General features: G+C 42.2%; 1 protein-coding gene across 1 annotated transcript; it reads right to left on the bottom strand.

Moving 5' to 3' along the window:
- Positions 1-616: 616 nt before the first annotated feature.
- cavin2a (caveolae associated protein 2a) lies at positions 617-18,926 on the bottom strand. Its single transcript, XM_051405005.1, has 2 exons — positions 18,185-18,926; positions 617-5,211 (listed from the first exon to the last, which is right to left on the bottom strand). The coding sequence occupies exons 1-2, from the start codon at positions 18,734-18,736 to the stop codon at positions 4,327-4,329; spliced, it is 1,437 nt and encodes a 478-aa protein (XP_051260965.1). The 5' UTR covers positions 18,737-18,926; the 3' UTR covers positions 617-4,326.
- Positions 18,927-20,305: the final 1,379 nt, after the last annotated feature.

Raw genomic sequence — 20,305 nt, forward strand, 5'->3', positions numbered from 1 at the left:
TTCTAGAAAGTCCAATAAAAACAGTTTAAGGTGTGTTTTAAGTATTTCTCAGAAACTTTTTTTAAAGTGTTTTTCAGCTTTTAATAGCACTAAAATGAAATTCCACCCACCTGCATTGGAAAGGGGTGGAGGTGAAGGCAGAAATCTAAAAGCCAGACACATCAAATAATGGGAAATTAACACTAAAGCTGTTTGGATGGATAGATAATGCTAGGGTATGTGATCAAATGTGGGTGAAACTCTTTATTGCGGCTCTGATCCCAACACATTTGATCTTGATTATATAGACCACTCTCAATTCACAAACTGTGCTATGCAAAGCAGGGCTGATATATCGAACCACTCCCTCCACCCAGGTTAATCCTCCACTACCCTGTTGCCTACATTTTGGTTCACTAGATTACAATGCTGTGACCTACAGTTATCTCCAAACTGGCAGTGGCATAAGCACACCAAAACGTTAACTATGTGTTTCCTTGGGCACTAAAGGTCAGGCAGGCGAGTCACTGGGCTCACAACAGGAATGACGCACAGAACATTAACTACTATTATCTAATTCATGTGCAGTGACATTTATTTAACCTGACATACTGCAAATAGACACCACACACGAAACTTGAATGTTATAAAATCTTTATTGATGTATACAATACTACATTTTTTAAAAAGGAAATGCCTGCATGTTTACAAGATGCTTGAAACGAGTGTCAGGAGTACATTTAAACACACAAGTGGCAGGGAATCTTTTTTTCTGTGATGGAAATGTCTTTGGTTTAAGTGATTAACTAAATGGCCATGAAAGTAAAAACTCTGTATGAACAAAGATGATGTTAAACACTACCTGACAACGCTGTAGTATACGTGGAGTTTCAACTTTCCAACAAAAATAATTTCTCATATATTATCCAAAATTTAACAGTTTGATTTCACGACAAATAAAAACAGACTTTTACACACATACACAAATCTAGATAGGCCTTTTACATGTTTAAAATCAGCAGACATTTGCACGAATAAGCAGAAAATACCTCAAAGGCAGTCACATTTGAACCTCTACTGTACTCAGAAGGTACACGAGCCTAGTATTCAATCCCTTTTCAGTAAGATGATTTATACAAAAAAGAATTAAAAAGAAAGAAAATCTTCAGAATAACTAAGCACAGCTAACGTAACGTTATTTAAAATCATGTATGTCAAATTATTTATTAAAGATCCCATTGAACAAATGTTCATTTTTGTAAGGCATGAAGGACTTTAAGGCTTTAAAGTCAACTACTGTTGAAAATATTTCTGCTATTTCATTTGCACGGCTTTTCTCCTGTTTCCACCAGACCTCAATAAAGTCATTGTCTTGCATAGTTAAGACACCAAAATATTTAGGGCACTATATTTTGACATAAAGAAGTTAAAAATCCATTGTTTTACCTCATGTAAAAAGGAAGGATAATGAATGTAGTGGGGTATAGGTTAAATTATAGTATGTATACCCCCACAACATATTTCAGTTCCCAAGCTCAATTGCATTTGAGACTCTCACAATTTTAACACCTTTCTGCCAGGCTGCACATATGCATAACCCCAAGGCAACTTTATCATCCTTTCCAACAACTGAAGTCCTTTCCAACACTTCGCAACACCCACACTTGTCCCCCTTCCACTACAAGCTCATGCCCAGGAGCCTCCACGGGCAGAACACCTGTGGCTCCAGAGAGCTTCTTCCCCTTTTTGCACGGTCTCAACAAGGAGGCCAAGAGCATGAAAAATGGGCTGAGCAGGAGTCATCCGTCAAAGCTAGGAATGCTGTCCTCTGCCTTTATTCACTTCTGTGACCTCTCTAGTATCTGGATCCTTGGCACCTGGTATCACTTGCTAAATTATTTTTGGGGAGTCATGGCATTGGACAGCTGTAACCTAGGCTGGGAAAGCACTAACAATGTGCAACAAGAGGAAGGTCACTTTATAGAAACTTTCAGGCATGACCTCAAATTATGAAGTTGATTGTGAATGTATTTGCAGCTCCTTTGAACTTAAAACTTTCTCTGTTTCTATGTAGTTGGTATCAAACCTTGATTATGCCCCATACAGTGATAGCTGCAAGGAATTCCTCAGAAGAGAGAGAGAGAGAAAAAAAAATCAGGCCTGTTTTAAACGCTCTCTTATCTACAAAAACATAGGAATCCATCCCTTCTGGAGTGCAATTACTGATACCAGCATGTGCAAGGTGAAGGCACTGTAGGAGTATGTGTGTGCATGTATATAGGAGGAGGGGGTAATAAGTGATGGTGGCCTGGCAAATGTATAAGATAGCGTTTATGTCTAAACACATGAAACTGAGTAAACATTTCACCATGCAAGTTATGGATACCTGAAAGAAAGAGACGGCTTACAAACACCCAAGTATCACATAGTAACTCATAGAAAAAAAATTCACATATACAACATTTATTGTATAACGTACACACACTCAAGGCAGTAATCATAGAGTTACTAATTTATGGTGTATAAGCTGTAAATTCCTAGAGAGTAATGTGCCTCACATAATAATTCCTGTACATAAACATACAAAGTTGCCCTGCAGGAAAGACAAAGGGCTGCAAAAAGGGAAAGCTAGTCAGTGTTAAAACCTGTTCTTTGAGTCACTCACTTATTTTTCTCGCCATCTAGAGCAGCTTCTAACTCGCAATGATGTCCTTCATTTGCATCATTGTGATTGAGCACAAACATGTTAAATGGTACTTGCAAACAATTTTATCTTTTACCATTCTCATGGTATTGATTAGTACGGAGCCCCTAAAGGGACATGTGGGGGGAAAAAAAGAAAAGAAACGTTTCTAGTGCGCACTAGATCCCTATCTTGTGCGCACTAGATCCTTATCTAGTGAGCACTAGATAGTATCTTGTGTGCACTATATACTTTCTAGTTCTATCTAGTGCGCACTAGATACTATCTAGTGCACTAGATAGGAACGGATCCATGTTGTGACGAATCAACACATGGCTAATTTTAATATTCAAATGAGTATTAAACTAATTTGTCTGTAACAAAAAAATAAATGTAAATTAATCTGTAACCTTTTTTGTTACAGTCCGCATTTAAATGCCCTGTCCTGCAGCCGGACACTCATTTGTCCTCCTTTTGAGAAAATAACAAAAACGGTCCGCCTTTTGACACATTACCTTGTTAGTTTAATACTTGTTGGCGTGTGTCAAAATAAGTAATTTCATTGGTTACATTTTCGTGTGGTGACCTATCAACACATGGTTAATTTTAATATTGAAATGAGACGTGTTGATTCGCCACAACACTGGGTATCTAGTGCGCACAAGATAGTATCTAGTGCTCACAAGATAGCATAGTATCTAGTGCGCACCCCCCCCCCCCCCCACCCCATGTCCCTTTAGGGGCTCCGAAAATTAGTTCGATTATCAAGAACATTTTCATATGACATCTATTCTAATTTTCAGCGCCTGGAGGTTTATTGTTACTGACTCAATTGGCAGTCACAAATTACTAGGTCATTAATGATGAATTGGAGCTCACTATAGAAGTAACAAACAATCTGACAAGTTCAGGTGAAGGACAGGAGGCAAGACAACGCCACTCGGACTACTAAAGTATAGTCACCTATTAGTTAAGATCTGGGCTTTTTCAGCACAGGTCCAGTCCAATTCAGTAAGCAACCTGTAGTTCACAACAAAACAACCCAGGACCTTTTCGCTGAAAACCCAGAAATATCCCATTCCAACTCTTGCACAACCTGGCAACACACTGCCTCAACAGGCTGTGGGCAGTACCACTATAGCCAAAGATTTACTATTTTTCACAAACCCCACAAAGAACAAAGAGGCTATCTGTCAGTGAGGAAAAGAGCTCCACAGACAGACAAACACAGCAGGAGAGAGATAGTTGGCCCAGCGCCCTGGAGATGTGCTGCTATTGAAGAGGTGGGCACCAGTTGATGGGAGTGAGTTATGGTGCATTGCTGCAATGTTGCTTTCTTTGGACAACCCTGCTACAGGGTTTAGGAAGCACTTGCACTGAATTCTGATTCTGGGATACTGTGAAGTCTAGTTGCGTAGGCAGTTAGTGTCCAGGTTTTTAGACTATGCTGGTGATAATCAAAGTGTTGCAGGAATGGTTCAAGGATGGACAACCTTTAGAAACCGAGAGTATATTTCTAGTGTACATGGGTGTTTTATGAAAGAACACAACTGTTTACAATGGAGGGATAATTTGAGTCTGCTGGGTGTTCATAAATGTAGGAACTTTGGGAAGAAAGGAAATAATAGGAAGCTAGAATCAATGCTCACTAAAATCTAATCATATTAAGACACTTGCTCTACAGCAATTGTTGCAGTAGTTGCTGTGGGAATCTGGGTATCTGTTTCAACAGGGCTTTTGTGTTTCTCTTTTTCTTGTTCCTCTTCTTCCTCCTCCTCCTCCTCGCCAACATCATCATTCTCTGGAACTGCCAGGCCAGCGCAACGATCACCATTGATCTCGCACTCAATGCTTGGTGCCTCTCCATTGATTGCCAGCTCTGCCTTCATGCTATCTGGGGTGGAGGGATTCAGAATCTCCTGAATCTCCTCAAAAACACCTTCCTGTGTATGCACCTCTGCTAAGGGAATATCGCCATCTAAGCTGCCCAGTGCAGGAATCTCCACATGGGCTTCTTCCCCAGGTGAGCACATATCTTGTGGGGAGCCCTCCCCGTCTCTGACCTTCTTGACATTAAAGGTCATGGGAGACACCTTGAAAGAGGAGCTCTTGGCAGTTGGGCTTTTAGGATGGTTAGGGGTGAGGCTCTTCTTGATTTTCTCACGCTTCTCTGGTGGCACAATCTTGGTGGAGATCTGGGTCATCTTCTTTTCAATGCTCTGGCGCGAGAAGGCCTTCTTGAGGCTATCAACCTTCTTCAGGCTGGAGCGCTTGAACTTGTCAGCCCTTCTCTCAAATGTGCGGGAAGTGCCCAAACCCACAGCGTTCTCAACATCCAGCATCTCTTCCCCATCAGGGTGCTCTGCAAGATAATCATCCTCATCGGAAGACAGGCTAATGGTCTGAAGACCCTCCTCTTGGGCACGGCTACCATCAATAGAGCCGGTCACAGATGGAGTAGGCCGGGTTGATTCTGCATCATACTGGCTTGGTTGTGGGGTCTTGAGGGAGTCCTTGACTAACACGCTGGAAGGGATCTCATTGTCTTCCTATTGGGAAACAGAAAGAAAAAGGTGGGTTAAGTAATTTGGATCAGTTAACAGGGTTTAGTTTGACAAGGAATGCTCTTTATGATAAGCTTTAAATGTTCTGATGACTTCTGTGGAAGTCTCGACCATGAGGATCAAAGTCAAGATATTTCAGCTGTATTTCCAATCCTCCCATGTTGAACATGTTAATACGTACACCTCTGGCCATGGTTTGGCTATTGCAAATGGATGTCTGTGTTTAATACACTCACACACTACACATGTTGGTTTGGTCTGCCTACTGAGGACTGAGGAAACCAGTCTCTGCATGCCTCCCCAGTCTTCTCCTCAGGACATCTGAGGAATTCCACGTTTCTCTGCAGGAGTCACACATTTCTCTCCATTTTTTTTTAAACATTTATGTATCTGTCTCTGCCTTTAACCCACTGGCCATGAACACATTAATCACCATAAACAGAGTGAGATGGAGAGCAGTAAGTTCAATATTCGGAGTTTCACTTTGTTTATCCACAGTCTCTTCCTCCTCCCTCTTCCTTGCTGCCTATCCATCTGTGCACAATCATGCAATCACACACATGCGGGCACACACTGGGGATTTATGAGCTAGAGTTCCCACCCCCCATTGCCCCCATCCTTTCACACCCAGGAGTGAGTGGAGAGTGAAGGTGCAGCTTCAGTGGTTGACATACTCCACTACACATTTGAAATGCTCATAAAGAAACCCTCCCAGCGATATCAGCTTGGAGTATCACCAGCTGAGCTGAACTGATTCAAGGCCGACACACCCCCCACATTGCTGAACAGTTTGGATAAAGCCATTTCTGATATGGCAATGATTACAGTAGCACAGTACTTGGGTGGGTGGTTTTAGTTAATTGTGAATGTGAGCTTTGTGGCTACAATATGGCATTTAAAGTATTTGCAGTAACAGCTCAATATTAGAGATGTTTAACCTCAGGATATGTCAATATCAAGCACCAATGTAACCCCGGACATCATCCTCACTACATGTTGGAATGACATACCTTTTAAGTTGTTGTTTCTGTGCACCGTGCTTGTAAGAATGACTCTGCATTAAAGTATGATGGCATTTCAAAGAATGCAAGTCAGCTCTTAAGACCTTATAGGAGTACTTAAAGTGACTGGATGCCTTTAGGTTGCTGAATGATTGCTGAGTGTGCAATGCAACTTTTCCCAGTGTGTCATTAACACATACTTAAGGACTGGGCCAACCAGATGGTCTGGAAGAGTTCTGCCTCTTGTCCATTCTTCACTCATCACCAATGTGTTTTGCTGTAAAAGGACAGCGTTTTTACTTGCAATATGTCAACTGCTAACTTTAGCTAATTCAAGCCAATTTCGACACGCTATTATCGGTCGGTCAAATGTGTGAGATAAGATGATACAGTATCTGTGATATGATGTTGTAAAGAGGGCTATAAGATGTGATGTAAACTACACAAAACCCTAATGGAAAGTGAAGTACTCTTGCAGTGATTAAACGGTCCAACGTAATCAATATTGTTTTATAGTGTAAGATACCATATTTACACTGAATTTAACACATCACAAGAAAGTATCACAGTGTCTCTTCTTCCCAAAACCTTCTTCTAGAACTTTTGTATCATTTTGTGAACTTTTCTGATCCACAGGACATCTGAGGCAATGTGAAATGAGTACTTGTGATGATGTTCAACTGCAGTTTTACTAGTCTGATCGACGGCAGTTCACAGCGCTGCATTTAGACACCTGCACAATTGACTAAGGTATAAAAAGCTCTTCAGAAGTAAAAAGCCATGCAGAACCCCTCCAGTTTTTTCTACCGTGTAGACACCTGATACCTTTGGCCTTGATCTCAAACAGGCATGCATGATTCACAGTTCAGGTGTGTGCCAAGCATGTGTGGTATCTCCAAGTTATTTCTTATAAATCTGTCAGCATGTTCTTAACAGCATAACATCAACTTCAAGCTTCTTCCTGTTTTTTTTTGTCTTCCCCATCAAACTGAAGGGTAGGGAAGACAAAGGTAACACCTTTAACACCAGTATCTGGATGCCCTGATTTGCTGTTGGTCTGCCACACCCACAGAGACTGTGTGGATTTCAACGTGTTCATGCAGAATCAAAATCAGAAAGTCAGGAACTGTTTGGGCGACAGCTCTTGTGCTGGACACGTTAGATGATAGAGCAATACCAGATCTTATGCTTATCGCCCTTTTCTGTGTGTACATTTCAAATCAGATCAGATAGTCAGGAGTCAATAGTTTTAATCAGCGTGAAGGGTGAGATAGCTTAAGGGTTAACCCTACTAAAATCTGACCAGTGACTATTCGAAAATCAGCCAATATGACCTCTTCTGAACATCATTCCCTGATAATAAACACTCATCTTCTCGGACTGTTTGGCGGTGTTAAGGTTTGTAAAGATTCAATCTTCACACTTCTGCTCCAGTCTGGGCATGCCATAGACTTTCTGATTTGGCTCAAACATGTTTGATATAATCAGTGTGGGTACTGGAGTGTGTGGGAGGTAGCAACTGAAACTACAAAACCCTCCAATGAAAACTGAGCTCTCCTGCTACATATTGTACTAGACCTGCTGCAGTAACACAGCTTAAAAAAATAGTTGTATTGATTGAGTCATGCGCTACCCATGGTGATAAATACCACCAATGCTTAACTTGTCAATTTTAATTGAAGAGTGACTATATAAATCACACAGCAAGAGTCTCAAGTGTTCATCCCCATGTTCTTTCCCCAGCCTCAACTTCATTCGGCTATTGTATACATCTTTTATTCGGTTTTATTGGTGAAAATGCTGTTTATGTGTTTGGCTAACCAAATACAAAATACTGTATAAATACCCAAACATACTGTGAAATGAGTGTGTCCCCAGTTTAACTCCCAACCATCTTGGCAAGCAAGCTAGAACAAACAACATTTTCCTAAATACCATTTGACCCAGGTCTGTCCTGTGTGTGTGTGTGTGTGTGTGTGTGTGTGTGTGTGTGTGTGTGTGTGTGTGTGTGTGTGCGACCTCACATTCTGACACTTTTCTCTTGGGAACCCAGTTAATTAATGTACCCTCTAAGCAAGCACTCATTACCTACTAGAGAATGTGATATGTGTGTTCAAGTATCCATGTGCCAGTGTGTATTTGTGTGCAGCCATGTAGGACATTGTTTCAGACTTTTAAAGATATTGAACAGGGCAACATGAAACAGTATTGAAATAAATTTGGAGCAAACCAAAAAACAAAGTTAATTTAGTGTGACAGCAAGTTAACTGTACGTTAAAGGTCAAAAGATATTTTGTGCATTTATGTAATGGAGTTCAAGATCTAATTTAACAGTTGCATGGTAGAATTACCATCTAATTGCAAGTCCTAGTAGGTGTTACTAAACCAGAGCTTATGTAAGTCTGTTCACTGGAGTCTCCTGCTCTAGTCAAACAAAGAGAGATCAGGGCGGGGCAGGACGGAGTCGCCACTGATTGAAAGAGCTCCAATGGGCTCAGATTACTGTGAGTGTGTGTCTCTGTTTATACCATACAGGTATGTGTAATGATATCCTATACCTTTTCTTTTGCATCTATTCACTCTTCTTTGTTTTTGCGAGTCTGTGTGTGCAGGCATTTGCACATGGACACAGTTAATGAAAACATATATATCCAATATGATAGGATTCTATCACGGTTCAAATACTAGGCCTTTATTTTTTATTGCCTAGCGTTATGATGTCTCTTACATCTACTTATGTCTCTTGTGTATGTGCATTTCATAGACCGATACCATAAAACTGCTATTATATTCCCTCCCAACATCAATCATCAGCTTGCTTTGTAATATCTTCACATTACTCCTGGCCAGCTTGATTATGTTATACATAACATACATGAGTTCAAAACACACACATACGCACACAGAAGAAAAAATAAAAACACCTCATAAATCTACTAATCAACAAGCACACAGAAAACAAGACAGAAAGCTACTCATAAACCGCATATAAACGATAACACAGTATCTTCAAACGTTTGTACTGCAGATTTGCATAAAGTCAGTTATGTGCTTTAATATATATGTGTGTGTGTGTGTGTGTGTGTGTGTGTGTGTGTGTGTGTGTGTGTGTGTGTGTGTGTGTGTGTGTGTGTTAGCAATTTAAAAACAGGTGTGTTTTCCTGGCCCTTCAGATGAGGAATGGAGGTTTTCTTAATCCTAACAGGCGAGGTTAGTACAGGTGTGTTGGCACAGTGAGTCAGGTGCCTCCGGGGCACTGGGGACTGCACCAATGAGTGGGTAAACCATCACCACACACACACACACACACACACACACACACACACACACACACACACACACACACACCGTGCACGCATTTGCTATTGTAAAGCCCACTGCAATTATACTGTTGTAAAATGAAAGAGGTGTGAGGCTTTGTTTAAAACAGGGAGATTGCAGATAACCTGAATGCTACTTCAAGATTTGTCTTCTGGATATAAAAAGGTTCTCAATGTTCCCATTTTTTCTTCTCTTAATTTTCTCCCACAAATTAAGAGAAGGGCAAGCACTCTCACTTTCTATATAACTGGCTAACTTCCACCAATCAGATAAACAAACCACCTGATGTAGTCAAACTCTTGCCAAAGTGAGCAAGGAGAATAGTGAAAGAATCTTTTCCGTCCAGACGACATAGCTCTTCTTTCAATGAAGAAATACTCTCCAGTTCTGATATAACTAATACTTTAACGTCTAAACCACACCCATTAGTTGCCAGTAGTTCCTCAAAGGACGCTGATTGGTCCGAGCTACTGTTGTCTGGACATAAACGCATTAACTTGAAGCCTGGAAAGATGGATTCTCACGATCTCTTGATCCAAGGTCTGTAATACAACCTACCTTTATTCAAAATGTCCGAACAGAACACTATCCCTTATACTGTAATCCCTGCACCCTCTCACGCACTCAGACACACAGCTTCATCCATTGTCCAAATTTGCCTTCATCTGCATATGTTTTGATTGCATCCTCCCCATTACATTGAGTTCTTCTACAGTTCAAACCTAGCCACCCAGCTTGTTGCGTAACATCACGCCCCCTCCACCCCCATCCCAATGTGCATGAAGAGCCATCTGTGGACAGAGGAAGTAGGGAGGAAAGGAAGGAAAGGAAATGGAATTCTGCTATTTGTCATGGAACCGGGTAACATGATAAACTCGCACACTGTGTACTGTACTTTGCACTCTGCCTTGCACTAATGAGTGTACATAGAAGTATTCCACATCTAACAACTGTTAGACTCTTAACGCAACACCATACCAAGTAAGCACAAACATCATGATTCCAAGTATCATAAATATCTCGTCAGCAACTTTATGACAATTTTGTGTAATGCCTCCTGGCCTAATACCCATGAAGCTTTGCATGACAAGTTAGTGCATTCTTTCCCATCCACACCCCTCCCATATCTGCCTCACCAAAAGAAAACATGGCTTGTTTACTGGCCTTGCAAGCTTGCGTAACCACAGAACACAATAACCAATTCAGGCGCGATGTCATGCTGACGAGCTGGTAGAATGAGGACCGTGGCAATCCAGAGAGGCGGCGATTATTCCTGCTGACATAAATGATGATGTCTGAAGAAACCTGTTCACTCAACCCATAATTCACAGGATAGCAGTCTGTGCGCTTCGGATGATGCTATGTTTCATATTCTGCTATATGTGCTCATAATTAATTTCATACATGGAATGGTATTCATTATAATACGCCCATGGTTGACTGGACCATTGCGCTCCTTGTCACTTACTACACTTCCTCGACATCAACCAGATCACATCGCCAGACCCGCACTTCCCCTGCTTGTCTTGCATGGTTCTCTCTGTATGTATGATGAATGATGAATGTCTTCTGCAGTGTCACCACAACGCAGTCTATTTCTTGTTGCTCCAGTTTGTTCTCTATTAATCTCCTTTAGCTCTTTTGTTGAAACCTCCCAAGGTTCCCCTTTACACAGTGCTGCAGCACAATCCCAGTGTGCCTATCAGAACCATTGTTTGATAAGGGCTGTGCAGAGATACCATGAGCATTTTTGATAAGGCTACCACCAATTGTCACAATGTTTACCCCCATATGGAGGTCAGAGGGCAGTGTCCACAGAGAAGCCAGGAAGTCATCATGTTATCTCAACACATGCGCTATTTTCTATGTTTTATTTAAGAGCAGAGAAATAAGAACACTGAGAACCAACATGGCTATTGTTTTCCCTTTTCCTGCAATGGTTATTGTGGCCTTGGCAAGTGAATTGGATGGACACTGGAGTTTGAAAAGCCAAGAAGGAGCAGACACGTAGATAGAGTTTTGAAGTCTAACGACAGTGAAAGAAGGGAGGAGTCAAAAGAAGATAGTTGGTTTCATTTTGCTGGATTGCATACTAGTTCCTTGAGCTTCTTTGGCACAGTTTGTTTAACCATTTAGATAACTCTATCCCTTCGATGAGTCACCATCTGCATCTAACATGGCATTGTGTGCAAGTGTGAAAGAAAAGAGAGAGCCAGAAAGAAAAAGGGCAAGTGAGTGCAAGTGTGCAAAAGAGCTTAATGTCATTACCTTATCAATACCTGGGGTACAATGAAACCAATGCTAAGTATGTGCTCTTGGCGGTTCCGCAGACAAAGAAGTGCAGTGCATCACAGGTCATATGCATGAAGGTAGTCTTAAAGGCTGCCTCCTGTATTTATCTTGGTACACCATTTTGTTGTTAGTTCATGGAAAATTACAATTTTATTTAAAATACATAAGCATGCCAAATCATACATGAGTCTGTTGTGGAGGTTAGTTCCCGACTTTGTAACATTGTCTTCACTTTTCTAGTTATTAAAGCTGTTAAAACTAGACTTTCACACCAGTAATCTGCAGTTACAACATTGCATTTGCCACAGAGACTGAAACAGTTGTGCAGACTTGTTAAACCTGAATGTGACATCATGCAGAGGAGCACGCATTTAAGGTCATACTTCCCCATTCACATGCATGTCTTACAGTAATACAGTAAGCAAACTTAGGTATAATCTCTTGTCCAAACTCACTATTATGGTATTATCATTAGTAGACAAAAACAGACCACATTTGCCACTTTGTCTTTTCCCTTTCTGCCCATTGTTTTTCCTCTCTATATTTATCTCCCCTTTGCGCTTCTCCCCTCTTTATTTTCTGCTTTCTGAAAACCCAGTGCATTATCTGAGGAATGAACCCAAAAGGGAAAATGAGAATGATAACAAAGCGAGAAGCCATGCTGTAAACAAACCTCATTGTTCGCTTACAAAGCACGCCTTAAAGGCTGCACAGCCGCAGACTTTTATCACTGAGACCAGTTTTACTCTTTAGATTCCAACGGCACTCTTCCAGAAATGTTTAAAATATCAATCAACACATTTAATTTGTGAGGGACGAAATGTATACAAGTAACTTCTTGTTGTAATGACAGGAACTGACAGGGTGTATGATTTGTGGAAACTATCTAATTACTATATTTCTGACAAATATTTCAACTGCCATATTCTTTATAAATGTCAGTCTTTTATAAGTGGTCCACATTGTATCAAAAAAGATTTTTACCAAGCATAATTGGCTTTTTTATCAAAGACATTTTGACTGAAAGGCACATGAGTAATTCATTTTGTGTCCCAATAAGCAACTCCAGTGAGCCACCATGCACAATACCAGAGCCAGTTGTAGTTAATTATATAGAAATAGACCTGTGCTTTTCCATGTCAAAATATCTGTCATAAAAAAGGTATATTACAAACTCTTCTAATCCCAATTAAACTGGGATATTCTCACAACCGACAGCTGTCAGTCATTTACACTCAACAAATAAAGCACAGCTGCCAGCTACCCGTCTAAATTGTTATTATGCAATCAGATAGATCCTAGAAAGCTGAATCCAAAGTTGTATTCAGTATGGGTAATTTGAAACGTAGAAACTTTAACCATATAAATACAAATGGACATAGTCTGTGTGAGTCCATAGGTTTCTGAAGAGCAATGGTGAAGCTCAAAGTGTAGCTCAAAGGCTCTAGATGTTGCTATCTTTAAGTTCGGACTCCGCTGGCCAATCAAAAAAAGCCTGGTTATTGCAAACAGCCGCCTGTGACAGCATCCACCGGTTACTCAAAGCATCCATGCTATTTTTAATGCGTAACATTAGGCCTTAACAAAACATTAAGGCTTAAACGTCATGTATTCTAATAAGGGGCCTTATGGAGATGAATCACTTATGTAGCCGGCCTCAAGTGGCCGTTGGAGTTCGTGTTGGCTTCATTTGCCTGCCATGGAGATTGCTGCTTGGTTTTAACAAGCAGTCAGATACGGTCAAGACTGACCATCAATATCTTCCATTTCTAGCCGAGTCTGAGTCTGTGTTCACTCCAACTGAAGTCAACTCTAAACAAAACCAAGAATGTAGGCTCACCAGTGGACACCACATGTAAAAAGGACACCCTTGGAGCTACTGGAGTGCATATTTCACCTCTTTTTTTGAAAGCTAGCCGCCTCCCAAAAACCTCCAGTCAGGCACAAAGCTAACACATCTCATGCCTGGCTCTGCACAAACCAATCCATCAATCCTATGTAACTTCTATTCATTTTTCTCTTTATTCAATGTTTCTGGATTTCTATTTCTGTCAAATTGTCTGCAGCAGCAACTGCTTTATATGCTACAGTAACTATCCAGTTAACTACCTTATTACTTTAAACGTCTCTATGGGTTAAATCTTGGTGATGTGTAGGCCCAGGGTGTCTGAACGCGCTGAAACAGCCAGCACTGCTTTGGGCTATAAGCCGGTGCAATATATCACCTGGTCGAGGGACGCACACAACACATCTCAGCTGTAGCCTACAGCCAGTGGCCTGCTCCAACCTGTGGACATGGGTTTTATAATGGAAGATCTGCAGTGAACACATGCAATTTGTGCACTATAATTACACTCAAATATATAATTACTCCTGAGCATGTATTGTTCTGGATGAGGCTAGTTGAATTGTTCAAGTGCTAAGTGTTCATGTTAAACCCTCAACTAGCTTGCTCCCTCTCTCTCTCTTTCTTTTAGGGTCCAGCTCAAAGAGTTTCTCTTGTAGTGAAGCTCCAGTTGTGTCACATTTGATTTGTATGCACAATATGGGAACCCCAAATGGATCTGACAGTGCTGGACACCACTGACTTATTAGATGCTCGTTTTTTTTTTTTTTTTTATTTAACTCAAGAGTATTGAGCTTTGAGGTAAGAGCTTGGGGCGAGGCCGGGAACTGAATTACCAGTTTGTCCTCCACCTTACAGTATGAACAGAGTGTGGAAAAACAGCCTTTACTTCCTGCCGCTGAAAGCTCAGAGTGAGTGACAACCTTTGGTAAAATGTCTATGACAATATGCAGCGAGGCAACAAAATCACAATGACTGAGGTTAAGCCAGTCACTCAAAACCTTTAAACCTTTGTGAGCATCTTCTGTACTGAATGACGAGACAGGATGTGGCGACAGACTGAAAAGTTTATAAAAAGCATGAGTATTGTTTAATACATGTATAACTGAATAATGAGAAAAAGAATCAAGTTTTCAAGAACTCGTACAGCAACAAAAAGTTTGTTGCAGTCATTGTGTTTAGTTTGGCCGGGGAGCATGTTTCTCTTTCCTTGCAATGTGATACGAATGTTCTTTGATAGTGTAAGAGCTCCCTGCCACATTGCGATTAGGGATCCCAAAAAACTCAGACAATCACCAAACATCCTCTTCCCATCCCACCGGGAGAGCCACACAACTCCCTTCTCGCCGGTAGTGTAAAAATCTGAATCAGGCGAGAGAACAAATGAAATTCTCACAGCGTTCAAATTCAATTTGCCATTGTGGTTGACTCGCTTGTTGTGATGGAATTCCACTGTGAAATAAACACAGATGGGGAGATTAAGATCTGCTCAGAAATAAATGACGTCTGTCGCAGGAAATGACAGTCCAAATACGCAGCATGCCACTGGGACGCAAAAAGGTTATAAATAAGAAAATAAATAAGATTATAAGCTCTCTAGGGGGATGATATTGATATTTAAACACTCAGGTAATGAGCTTTAAAATGAATATGTGTGAAAAATAATAGGAAAAGAAAATATCTGCTACTTGAAATCCAACTAAACATTTGATGTTTCCAAAAAGTAGCTGTTTCTACTCTGTACTGTACTGGCTGGGAATTGTGTACATCAGTGTGTGTGTGTGTGTGTGTGTGTGTGTGTGTGTGTGTGTGTGTGTGTGTGTGTGTGTGTGTATGTATATAAGAGAAAGGCCTAGAGAGGGAAGGGCCATGTGAAGACAGGAAAAGCCCTGGTGCACAAAAACAAACAAACAAGGCCCAAGCAGTGGTAATTAAGTCCTCATTAGTCCCTGTTATGCACAGGAACGCAGCGGAGCGGCAGACAGCGCTGTCATTTCTGACCAACAGTAGCCAAAACCTGGAGCTGATATAGATCCCTGCACCACGCAACAGTGGGTGTTTACCCAGAAACTCTCTGTGTTTCCACCTCAGCTGGCACGTACAGGGCGATGAGTGTTCTGGATCAATTTTGCTGAGCAGGGAGGGGAGGAGGAGGGCCCCTCGGCCAACAGCTACGGGGCTGGTATAGGGAGTTTGGCTCTTGGGTGTGGAGCTGCAAATGTGCTTTATCAAAGAGTAGCGTGAGGCGTACAGCATGTGCTTTCTTGTAGGTTCAGGGAATCAGAACAGGTGGCTTGACCAAAGAGAAAAAAAAAAACGTAGTCACGTGTAAGTTGGAGTTTGAAAAAAAAGAGAGAGAGAGAGACCAAACGATTTCAGACACGAAAGTTACACCAGATGGAGAACATCAAGAAAAACACACAATACTGGAGGCGAAAAAGAGATGAGGTGAGGCAGAAAGTGATGGACGCGGAAGAGAGTCAACACAAGCTCAGGGAAGAGAAGGAACAAGGGCTGCACTTAGTTCTTTTATTTCCCGCTCCCCTCAGGCACGCCAAGTCTCATTTACCAGCTCTGTAACTGCATACACCTGACCCAACACATCAGCATAACATCCAATGGGCAAGTTGCACGCACACACATGCTGTACACACCTTGGGATCATACCTGGCTCTACTACACCCACCCACAAATGCTCTGCTCTAAGTTTGCCTTAGAATTAGAGGATAAAAAAACTCAACTGAGCAAAGGTCAAATCAGCACTTGTAACATCAGGATACATAAAGTAGACTTTAAAGTCCGCTCCTACATGCTCTAATAACGTTAATATAACAAACACGCTAGTTAAACACATTCACATGAAGCATACGAGGGAGAAAAATGAATAGATATTTGCAGCCAGGAAACACAAAACATGAAAAAGCCAAAAGGAAGCAAGCAAATACTGTCCACTCTCACTATCTCTAGAGCAACAGGACACTCCCTTCTAGCACATAAAAAATGACCGGGCGTTCAGTCGAATCGATCCATGGGGCCTGCCCACAGACACACAGAGCCACCTTGCAGGGTACGGTCTTGGCACCTGTTGCATTTGAACAACAGAGCCTCAGTACCTGGGAAACCAGATAACAACGGCGGTTAAGAGCTCTCAGTGGCTCTGACTGTGTCAACAATGGCCCCCCTTTCGCTGCCTGGGCACACACTTGTACACACATGCTCAGACGCACCCATACACACTCACACATTTAAAAAAAAAAAAAAAAAAAAAAAAAAAAAAGCACTTATTCAAACACGAAGCAAAATTGGAGATCACGCCAAGTTTTTTGGTTGAGTGGAAAAGCATCCGTCAAATATAGTATGGGACAGCTGTCGTCCTCCATGGCAACCGCATGATAAATAAACTCAGCTTTTATCTCCACATCAAGAATGCAAGTTGGAGTTACACGTTCTGTAAACAGAGAATTATTATTATTATTTAAGTGATAGATGGGGGGGGGTGTATCACTTAAACTTTAGAGTCAGTATAGACTTTTACCCCCACAGGTGTGACATGACACTTAAAGTGGTAAATCCATCCAAAAGCCATCCGTCTGTCTGAAGTATGACTGTGGGGTGTAAACAGATCTAGTCAAAGTCAGTGTCTGAGCCCTCCTCCATTATCCTCTATAGCTCCATTCCCAGACACACCCTTCTTCTCTCACACAACCACATACGCACAGAGGGCATAAGAGGGAAAACCCTTGCATGAAACGTGTTAAGACCTTAAGAAACAAGGTTATATTCAACATTTTGTACAATGTACACTTGTACTAGTACAGGTGTGCTTGAAATATAATTCCAAAGTAAGAAAACAGCTCCGTACATTATTTGTGAACAGAGATCCACAGGCTGCCTAAGTCCTGTTCAACAAGTCTGAAGTGTTGAAAATGTAATAATGTGCTGTGCACCTCCAGCATATCACGTGTCTGTGCCAAGCAGGCACACAACCAATGTGCTCGCATCCAAACACACCCACTGCAGTCAAATATGAATGCAAATGTGACACACACACACACACACACACACACACACACACACACACACACACTCACACGCACTCGAGTCCTCATGAGGCATACATGATGCAAATATATATTTAATGAACAATATATTATGGGCCTAAACCCTTAAAGGCTTAGTCCAGCTATGTAGTGTTGCACTTTATAAAGTTGGAGACAGATGTTGGGATATCCCAAAACACTGGATGCTATTTTCCCATAATGCACCTTGATAGCTTCTTTCATTAGATGCCATCAAGTTGCCTCCAAAACACTAACTTTTTCCAAACCTCCCACACCTCCAGTTTGTAACGTGGGTTTCTACTAGCTACAGAAATATGACATCTCCCCTCCAGAGCCCCATGAGACATTATACAGCTGTTTAATGGGCTGAGTAAACTGACCTTAAATCAGTGGAGTGGCCCTTAAATATTCCACTATAATAACTCATGTCCGCTCACCTGGAAGATCAGCACTTTAAAATGGTTCCTCTTCAGCAGGTGGCTGTGGTTCGCCTCCAGCTTCTTCACCTGGACCGCCTGTTTGTCCAAGCGCTCCCTCACGTCCTTCAGGTGCCCGCTAACTTTGCGGGAGCGCTCGAGCAACTTGCTGACGCTGTTGGAGGTGCTAACGTGGGTTTTGGACAGGCGGGTCACGTCCCCCTGCACGACCCGCACGGCGCCCTCCAGGTCGGCCTGCTTCTGCTCCATGCGCTGCTGGTTGTCCTGCACCGCCTCCAGCATGTTCACCAGTTTGTCCAGAAGCGCCACCACGGTGATGGCGCTCACCTGGCCGCCTGCCACGGGGCTACCCGGGGACACCGCGGTCGGGCTGGTCGGACTCCTTAAGCCCAGCCGGGAGAGGGTGCTGGTCGGGGTCGGGGTCGGGGAGGACGGGGCGGACGACTGGCTCGGGATAATGAGTTCGGGCGCGTTTTCGGGCAGCTGCTGCGGGATGGTGTGGGTGCTGCCGGAGACGCTGCTGGGCTCGGCGTGGGACGCGTCTTCTTCCATGGTTCACAGGTGGTCAGATGTCCCGCTTTAATGGGCTAATTCACCTAAACACAGTGGTTTAGTTGTAGTTTCACCAGCTCTGCGATGCTGCTGTGACTTCCTCCAGCAGGGGACTGAAAGCTGGGTGATTTACTTCTTGGAGTTGATTCAGCATCCACGCCCCTGTCTGTCTTTCTCTGTCCACACACACACACACACACACACACACACACGCACAAACACGCTGGTGAACTTTCAAAACACCTCCCCTGCAAGCCAAAAGGGAGGGGCCTGGTTGCTATGGAAACCGTGCAGGCCTAGCCCTATTGACAGAATAGAGGTAGAGTTGGTGTGTGACACTATGTGTGTGTGTGTGTGTGTGTGTGTGTGTGTGTGTGTGTGTGTGTGTGTGTGTGTGTGTGTCGTTCCTTGCTGTGTGTTTTCATGTGACTGCCAATTCCACTTTGTGCATGCCTGGCTGCATTTGCAAAATATGTGTGAAGGCTACTTTTGTGTACTGCACACGCTGGTGTGTTTTTGTACTGGACTGCATTGTAATGGAGGGGGACATTGATGTGTGTGTGTGTGTGTGTGTGTGTGTGTGTGTGTGTGTGTGTGTGTGTGTGTGTGTGTGTGTGTGTGTGTTTCCGACAAAACAATAAAGTGGAGACAAAACTGTATAGGCCAGAGTTTCAGGAACTTAGCTGAATGTTTCCACTGTAGGATGAGATACATCATGGACCATGAAGTCTGGTGTATGTATGTGTTTCCCTGTGTGCCCCTTTCCTCTCCCCCTCTTGTTTTTTAGCTCTGTGTCGTGGCACGGGGCACACTGACATGGAAATGTGGAAATCCCTGTTTCAACAATGAGCTCATCTGTGCCATGGCATGAAGCCCTGGCCTCTCTCTCTCAATCTTTTCTCTTTGTCACCGTCACTGTTTGCAGTCACACAATCACTCTTGCAATTTAACATGAACTAAATCAAATTAAACGTGCGGTGTTTAAACAGGAATGTGTCGGTGGGTTGCAACATTTTCTATAAGAGAGAAGCGTGTGTGTTTATCTGGGTGATTAATCCCCTCGCAGAAAGCCAACTGCTTTATAACTATGATAATAATCTATTTTATCACCACAAAGTATGGAAAGCATTCAAGAAAACACCTTTTTTTATTGGATTCTGCCTGATATGGTAAAGGCTTGGTCAGCTACCAGCTCATCTAAGATCAATAAAGTATTCACACCCTTAAACTGAGATTAGGCATTCTGCAACTACTCGTACTGTATGCACACACACAGAAAAGGCACACCTTAGAACAGCATTAAAATATGTTGGGTCCACAGTCCTCCTCAGATCCAAACCACATTAATCAACAACATTTATTTTTAAATTGTGTTGTTATTTTAGTATTCGCTGAAGTGATTTTAACACATTTGGCTGCCCCTAGAGCTGCTGATTTAAAGGAATAGTTCCACATTTAAACCATATTTATTTGCTTTCTTGCTGAGAGTTAGATGAATCTACAGCATGGGGCACAGTTAGCTTAGTTTAGCACAAAGATTGGAAACAGCTAACCTGGCTCTGTTCAAAG

The sequence above is a fragment of the Dicentrarchus labrax genome, unplaced genomic scaffold, assembly GCF_905237075.1.
Source record: "Dicentrarchus labrax unplaced genomic scaffold, dlabrax2021, whole genome shotgun sequence".
Lineage (NCBI taxonomy): Eukaryota > Metazoa > Chordata > Actinopteri > Moronidae > Dicentrarchus > Dicentrarchus labrax.

Excerpts from the sequence above, each read along its gene's own strand:
- cavin2a (XM_051405005.1), bottom strand. The coding sequence starts at position 18,736 with ATGGAAGAAGACGCGTCCCACGCCGAGCCCAGCAGCGTCTCCGGCAGC. Across the intron at positions 5,212-18,184 it reads TTAAAGTGCTGATCTTCCAG|GAAGACAATGAGATCCCTTC; the intron begins GTGAGCGGACAT and ends GTTTCCCAATAG.